Source organism: Sinocyclocheilus anshuiensis, unplaced genomic scaffold (assembly GCF_001515605.1).
Source record: "Sinocyclocheilus anshuiensis isolate Anshui unplaced genomic scaffold, SAMN03320099.WGS_v1.1 scaffold2257, whole genome shotgun sequence".
In the NCBI taxonomy this organism is placed as follows: domain Eukaryota; kingdom Metazoa; phylum Chordata; class Actinopteri; order Cypriniformes; family Cyprinidae; genus Sinocyclocheilus; species Sinocyclocheilus anshuiensis.
In genome coordinates, this window is record NW_015551137.1 from 370082 (window position 1) to 378457 (window position 8376).

General features: G+C 39.2%; 1 protein-coding gene and 1 non-coding gene across 2 annotated transcripts; one reads left to right on the forward strand and one right to left on the reverse strand.

The window, feature by feature from the left end:
• Positions 1–1691: 1691 nt before the first annotated feature.
• On the reverse strand, positions 1692–5578 carry LOC107663241 (uncharacterized). The gene is made up of 7 exons (XM_016453424.1): positions 5194–5578; positions 4679–4891; positions 3857–4074; positions 3306–3386; positions 2941–3196; positions 2415–2672; positions 1692–1734 (listed from the first exon to the last, which is right to left on the reverse strand). The coding sequence occupies exons 1-6, from the start codon at positions 5576–5578 to the stop codon at positions 2662–2664; spliced, it is 1164 nt and encodes a 387-aa protein (XP_016308910.1). The 3' UTR covers positions 1692–1734; positions 2415–2661.
• A 2313-nt stretch (positions 5579–7891) lies between these two features.
• On the forward strand, positions 7892–7965 carry trnan-guu (transfer RNA asparagine (anticodon GUU)). The gene has a single exon. It is a non-coding gene; the product is annotated as a tRNA-Asn (tRNA).
• Positions 7966–8376: the final 411 nt, after the last annotated feature.

Here is an 8376-nt window from a genome sequence, read left to right on the forward strand (position 1 = left end):
GATTATATATATATATATATATATATATATATATATATATATATATATATATATATAGTCAAATATAAATATATATGCATATATGCAATAATAAAAGGAAATATATAAACAAACATAAAAATGACTAAAATAACATTATACTTGCTAACAAATAGGTTTTATTAAAAAAAGCTTAAATCCAGCCTTTATATAATACAAAGGAATATAAAAAAGAATATATAAACAAATTGAAATAATTACATATATAATAATCTTACTACCACAAATAGTTTAATATTAAGAACAGAAATATATACATGAAAATTATATATATACACACACACACGTATATACATATATAAACTAAGCTCAAATCTGACATCTATAATTTTTATAAGACATAAATACAAATTTAAAGAACTAACAATACTAATAATACTTACATAATAAACTTTCAAATCTGACCTTTATAATAAAAATGTTGTATGTAAATATAAATTTAAATATCTAATACTACTTCTACTAATAATAATATAAACTTACTTCCACAAATATTTTATTCTAAAAGCTAAAATCTGACATTATCATTTTTATAAGGCATAAATACAAATTGAAATAACTATAATACTAATAATAATAATAATAATAATACTTCATAATAATCAACTTTCAAATCTGATAAAAGATATAAATATAATACAAATTTAAACTACATAATAATCATAACAACAACCACAAATACAGCTTAATTGTATATAATTTCTATTGTTTATATAAACAACTTTAAGAGCTTTCCTTTAAATTTTAATGTACTTGGTTTACTTAATGTACTAGTTAAAATGCACTAACTGAGCTGACTGTGTATGAAATTAAAGACAAAATACAACCTAAAGAGAGTCTTTCCACTCTGTAATTGTCTGACCAGATGCTGGACAGTACCACTTTCCTTTTACCTGGGAATGGCCAGTAAGTTTGCTTTTTGTGTGGCCACATGTTATACACTGGTAATGGTAATGTTCTTTTGTGTGACGCTTCTTTGGTGGCTCCCCTCTTGCCACACGCTCTTGATCCTCAAGAGCTGCCTTGTGCAGTCTCCAAGCACGTTGTCGGTTCTGAGGAGGTGGTCGAGCTGATGGCTGTTGGCCTGGTGGAAGGGAAGACCATCCCTGAGGCGGTGGTGGCAGTGGTGGAGCTGATGGCTGTTAGCCTGGTGGAAGGGAAGACCATCCTTGAGACGGTGGTGGCAGTGGTGGAGCTGATGGCTGTTGGCCTGGTAGAAGGGAAGACCATCCCTGAGGCGGTGGTGGCAGTGGTGGAGCTGATGGCGGTTGGGCTGGTGGAAGGGAAGACCATCCCTGAGGCGGTGGTGGCAGTGGTGGAGCTGATGGTGGATACGGCAGAAAAGACCAATCAGGCCAGGTATGCCACCCAGGAAAGTGCTGAGCCCCAGGCCAGAAAATTTTTTTGTGTGCTGCAGGAGTGCCAGATGGAAATGCGCCTCCTAGCCAAGTGTCTGTGTGTACAATCGAAGATGCTGCAGTTCCAGTTCGCACATATTTTCGTTGCCGAATAACTGCCTCACCCTCCCGATTTTCAGGCTCCTGGAACTCAATGGGAACATGCTTATGTTCAACAGGTGCTGATGGGAGCACTTTAGGCTTTGGTAGTGGCTCAGTCGCCAAATCAACCTGCTGGGGAAGCTCCACTCCTTGCAACAAGGTGTCCCAATCAGTTCTTTTCTGTCGGTCTAAAAGCCTGGGAAAGAAAAACAAGCATTTTTAGCTTCGAGCACAACTGCTTTTAAAATTACAACTTTATCCTACAGTACTCTCACATGAAGCATTATTTAATGTATATATTAAATATTGCATTATTTATCATGCAAATAAATCCTAAATGGGACTGTGTTTTCAACACCCTTCAGTGATGACCAGCTAGATGTACATTATCTAAAATGCTTGATTCTGGTTGATCAGTTGCAACATTCCAAGGTCTGTCTTTCCCCAATATTGACTGTAGATTATAGCAACAATGAATAACAAATGCTCATCTGGGTCTTACAGGGTTTGAATGAAAAGAGAATTCATGGTGTGATTCAAGAGATGATTGAAATAGTGCTGGCTTCAGATAACCAGATGAGTAGCCTGTTACATAGCACTACTACTGATGACGGACATTATTGTGAGAAACTGACTTTGAAAATGTCACAACTGACCAATCAGAATCAAGAACTGAGAGCTGTGTAATATTAAGCAATAAAGTATTCCAACCATTAACATTTATGTAAAGCTGCTGTGAAAATGTATACATTTAATCTATGCAATATACAAATACATTTGGAATTAGAATAGATCATTCAGTAGTTGTTACTGAAGTGCACTTGTTCATGGGAATGTACTACTAAAGTGAACTCAGGAAGCCAAGAACCAACTCACCAAGATGATACTGTAGTATTGTTGATCGTAACTAGCACCAAGTTGGTCTTGTCCAGCACTTCTCTGCAGTCTTCAAGCAGCTGCTTGATGTGACTATACGTCATCACAGTTGCCTGAGGAATTGGGAAGATTTTGCCCTCGTTGTCTTTAGGCCTGTTTCTGGCTTCCCTGAATTCCTTCAAAAGCTTGAGTGCGACGCATTCTGAAATCCTGTTGACATCAGGTCTCTGGGCAGCCTGGCCATGGGTCATGAACAGTCTGCAAATAAAAGTATGCATTGATTGTATAATGCATGATGTTATTATTCCATGGTAGCTTTGTAAACATATAGACTAATTATGTTTTTGAATTTTATGCAGATGAAAATGAGGCAATGTGGGATACTTTATGATGGCATACACTGTAAAAAAGGTCCTAGATCATGATTCTTCACAATTTTTTTAGCCTTACAGAGGAATTAAACTATTACACAGGCAGTATGAAACAAGACTCAAGTTTAACACAGGTGCACTACAATTTAACTCACCTCTCAGCCGCTTGCTGACCAGGGGCTGAGCCACTACGCTTCCGAGAAGCTCTCCAGGCAAGACATTTTTCTTGCACTTAAGGGAATACGTGGAGGGGGACCGATCAATGGCATGCAGAAACAAATAAAACCGCAAGATCTCTGCTATCTCGTTGGTTGACAAAGCAGTGATAGTGCGGTTGAGGCTGACGAGGTACCCTACCAGGTTATCCACTGCCTCCCATCCAGGAACACCCCTTGAATCACATCTACTGTCCTGAAAATGGGAAAAAACAACCTGCATTACAAAATAGTTTATTAACAGTTCTTTGATATACTATTCTTAACAAATTACAAGCATCAGCATCAAGTATTAGAAACTTTACCGGAGCTGATGTGCTGGGCCCAGCGCAGGAAATGTCTTCAATGTCAGGACTGTAAGAGCCACCACTTGGAAGACTGGTTTCCTAGATTATTTTTAAACATTTGTAAGAGAAGAACAAAATTGGATTACAAAACTGAGTGTTCAAAAAGTTTACTAGTTTTAATAAGTGGTCATACTTTACAAAAAGTTTATTTAGTTAAGGATGGTCAATGCATTAATATGACCTAACAATGAGCACTACATTTCCAATATTTGTTCATCTCTGTTTACATTAGTTAATAAAAATATGACTGTTTTTTTTTGTTAGTTAATGTTAGTTCAGGTTCATTAAAGTTAGCATTTTGAAGTTTAATCATGCATTAGTAAATGCTGAGATTAGATTCTTTATTAGTTCATGTTAACAGTTGTGGTTAGCTAATGTTAAACAAAAAACTTATGGTACAGCATTACCTAATAATCTTTTAATTAACTGAATAATTTAATTAATTGCTCATGTAAACTAACATTCCTATGCTATTTTAAATTAAGAATAATCAAGCAAATTGACATTACCAGAGAGGAGCTCAATGAATCATCATGACTGCTGGAACTGCTACGGGTGTGTGCATCTAAATTGATGTCTGCTGCATCACATATTGTAACATCCAGACACTCATCCTGCTGAACTTCAACCTGTGTCTCTGGCGGAGTGATTTCAACATGCTCCAGTGGAGAAAGCAGGTCTCCTCTGTCAGACTGCGCCAGCAAGTACTCCACAGCTATACGCTCATCTGCCATAAAGAGTCATTAAACATTTTGTAATAAGAGGAATATATCAGGCTAAACCAGTACAGTGCATGCATGTGATGAATGTAGTGTTGCTAATGAATAACCAATAGTGGGTGCATTTTTTAATACTCGCGTGACAGCTAGTCTGTATTTTATTTTATTATTATTATTATTATTATTATTTATTTATTTTTTTTTATGCATAGGTAAACATTTATATATAGTATATTCATAGTCAAAATCTGTCAGTAGGTTAGCTGTGTATAGGTACAGTGTTTATGTGAAGCATCCGTATAGTCTGTATTTTTTTAACATGTATAGGTAAACATTTATATATATATATATATATATATATAGTATATTTATAATCAAAATCAGTCAGTAGGTTAGTTGTGTATAGGTTTTTACTGCTTTACTGTATAGGTTTTTACTGTTTTACTTCATTGTTGTATGCCTGTATGCAACGATGCAGAATTGTCCATGTCCACATCGCGATGCATCGATGCAACGATTAATTTCAACACCCCTAGCGTTCAGGCAGCATGCAATCTCACAGCAATGCTTGGAATTACTATTGTAAGAGAATATACAAATGTTGAATCTTACCAGTGGGTTTCCCAGGGGGCATGAATTCTGGCAGGAGAGTACATCCGAGGACTCTGTTGCTGAGGACGTTCATGTGGGAAAATAAACGTACATCATAGATTTTAGTATGTGATGTACCACTCATGTCCACAGCCTGATGAGCCCGGTTAATGTTCCATCTCGATGCACCCTCAAGCATGTACATTTGAGTATGAAGAGCATTACATCTCCACCCTGAAAGACAAAATGTTTCACATGGTTAAAATACCATTATAAACCCCCCTCAAAACTATGAGGCCTAAGAAAAAGTTTCAACTGATAGGTCAACACTTATCCAGTTGTATAAGATTTAAGTTAATTTACTTCTGACCAAAATCTGTTCAAATTGTATGCCTTTTATTTTGTGGCAATTTTTCCCTGTCATTTTAAAAATGGTATTTGATGTTTTTCAAGGTATTGTTCAAAGTTAGAAATTCCAATATTGTGACAATACTACTTAAATATACACATGATATTGTCTTATCATTTCAATTTACCTGGAATAAAAGTGCACTGGTGGCGATGAAAGCTCTCCAGAGAAGACGACCCTCTGCCACACCTCAGTACATCCAGAACATTGTCTCCCTTCTGTAACCCGGAGCCCAGTTTCGTGTAAAGCTGAACCGCGGGTGGATCTTGGATGCAGGGTAAATGCTTCTGTTGCACCTCCCACACGTGTGTTATTCTCTCCGGATTGATGAGGCGCAGACCAGTCGTGTCTGTCAGTTCCCACATGGAGTCCAGCAGTCCTTGAATCAAGGCACGAGTTTCTTCAACTTCCCGTGTCCTCCTCCTGCAGTGCTTGGCCAGCTCACTGGAGATGATGCTTGACAGGATTTGGGCCTCTGTCGGAATATGCCCCCCATGTTTTTTTAAAAGCATGGTCTTTTTTGCCTCTTTAAGACGAGAGATGTCATCCTTGTCCCATTCAAAGATACAGCTGGACAACTTGGAGCAGAAAGTGCCATACAGTTACTAAATTAAAATAAATAAATAAATAAATCCAAGACAGTAAAAAGTGCAACAGAATGTGTAAAAAGCATAGTAATTATGTAAAAATTATAACATAATATTACGTAAGTTATTTGGCAGTATGGACATATACTTATTTTCCATAACTTACCGTTTACTTTTACTTAAGAGATAACCTGTTGTGTTCACAAAATACGCAAATACATAAACTTTGATAAACTTTAAAGCGTATTTAACCGTCTTGGCGCTCAATCGACTTTTGGCACTTATCAAAAAAAAAAGCCACCAAATTTTTCGGATTGCATTTTATTTATTAGACTTTTAAAATACAAAACACATTTTTAAACATGTAAAACACAAAACACGTCCGCACTCTGTATTTTTAAAGTACATTCTTCATCATCATCACCATATCGTCGTTGTATATAAGGAATTCCGGCTATGCTGTTGCAAAATGAATGGCCACCGCGATTTATATCACTATATCGCCCAAATATAGCCTCTAATATCTATATAAGTTAGGCCTAAGCGTTAAACAACCAAATTAAGAACAATGTTATCTAAATTACACGAGTGCAACGTAAGCGGTTGAGATTGAACCATAGTGTCAAACGAAGCTACGTCGCGTACCGCTTCTTTATCACATTATACTGTACTCACCTGCATGCAATCCGAAGACGTACAATTGATTAAAATATTGAAAAATATTAAAACTATGTCGCGTCACAATGTGATGGATGTCAGTGTAAAACAACGAACCCGCGCTTTGGTACTCGCACTTTTTATAGATGTAGTCACATGACAATGTTTCGACCAATGGCTGCTTTGCCCCGTTCGACCAATGGCTGCTTTGCTCCATTTGACCAATGGCTGCTTTGCTCCATTCAACCAATGGCTGCTTTGCCCCGTTGAGTGCTGTTCGGAACTGTTAGGACTTAGACCATTGACTGTTAGGATTGTTAGGACCTGATTTAGGAATTGTTCCGAGTGTGTTAGGACTTGTTCCGAATGTGTTAGGACTTGTAACAAACGGTTAGGAATGGTTAGGCTGTCCGATCGCTGGCGGGTACGCAAGCGCAAAATTTAGCACACGAGACGTGTCCGCTAACGCATGCGTGGACCAGCATTCGTAGCAACTTTTGAGCGTTTACAGTTTTTTTTCAGTTGTCTTGTGGTAAAAGAAGACAAAGGGTGGTAAGTGAAGGTTCGTGTCGGCTCAAGTTTGCTGTGGCGTGTACACGGAGTGCTCATGTTTTGTTCCGGGTGGTGGAGGCCTGTGTTCCAGGGAGGTCCTGCTCAAAACTCCCTCTAGGAGCACCACAAAATGCCACGAAAATAACTTTCGAATCATATACTGTCGGAATTTGCAAACTGTATTCACACTGTGGGACAGAACTCCATGCCTGGAACGTTTGTGGAGTTGCCTGAACTTGTAGCCTTTCAGGCTTTTGGACAAGAGGTCAATCGATTTGGCGCACTCCAATATGTACTAGCATCTTTGTATTTTCAGTTTCCAGTTGGAGGTTGAGTCCTCCAATTTTTGCTGTATGGCTCACTTTTTACCTTTGGAAATTAGGAAAGTTTGCCTTCAGTGACCGCTCTCTCTTGCGACAGATTGAAACGGAACTTTAACTCCGGGTTTTGATTGTGCATGTTATCGGCCTGCTCTGCGTGTTCAAACTGTGTTCCCCAGCAACAGGCATGGCTAAAACAAACAAAGCACACTCTAAGCCAGGGGTGTCCAAACTGTGTCCTGGAGGGCCACTGTCCTGTAGAGTTTCGCTCGAGCCAGCTCCAACAGACCTGCCTGTTGCTGTGGCGTGTACACGGAGTGCTCATGTTTTGTTCCGGGTGGTGGAGGCCTGTGTTCCAGGGAGGTCCTGCTCAAAACTCCCTCTAGGAGCACCACAAAAATAACTTTCGAATCATATACTGTCGGAATCTGCAAACTGTATTCACACTGTGGGACAGAACTCCATGCCTGGAACGTTTGTGGAGTTGCCTGAACTTGTAGCCTTTCAGGCTTTTGGACGAGAGGTCAATCGATTTGGCGCACTCCAATATGTACTAGCATCTTTGTATTTTCAGTTTCCGGTTGGAGATTGGGTCCTCCAATTTTTGCTGTATGCCTCACTTTTTACCTTTGGAAATTGGGAAAGTTTGCCTTCAGTGACCGCAGCGTCGATTTTTTGTCACCACAAACCAGAGGCGGTTACGCAGCAGGTCTCTGTGGTGCAATCGGCTAGCGCATTCAGCTGTTAACCGAAAGGTTGGTGGTTTGAGCCCACCCAGGGACGAAGGAAGCTTTCCTCTGCCATTCTGCCATGTGTCCGCAAGCGCAGAATTTAGCACACGTGTCTGCTAATGCATGCGTGGAGCAGCATTCATAGCACCTTTTGAGCGTTTACAGTTTTTTCAGTTGCCTTGTGGTAAAAGAAGACAAAGGGTGGTAAGTGAAGGTTCGTGTCGGCTCAAGTTTGCTGTGGCGTGTACACGGAGTGCTCATGTTTTGTTCCGGGTGGTGGAGGCCTGTGTTCCAGGGAGGTCCTGCTCAAAACTCCCTCTAGGAGCGCCACGAAAATAACTTTCGAATCATATACTGTCGGAATTTGCAAACTGTATTCACACTGTGGGACAGAACTCCTTGCCTGGAACGTTTGTGTAGTTGCCTGAACTTGTAGCCTTTCAGGCTTTTGGACGAGAGGTCA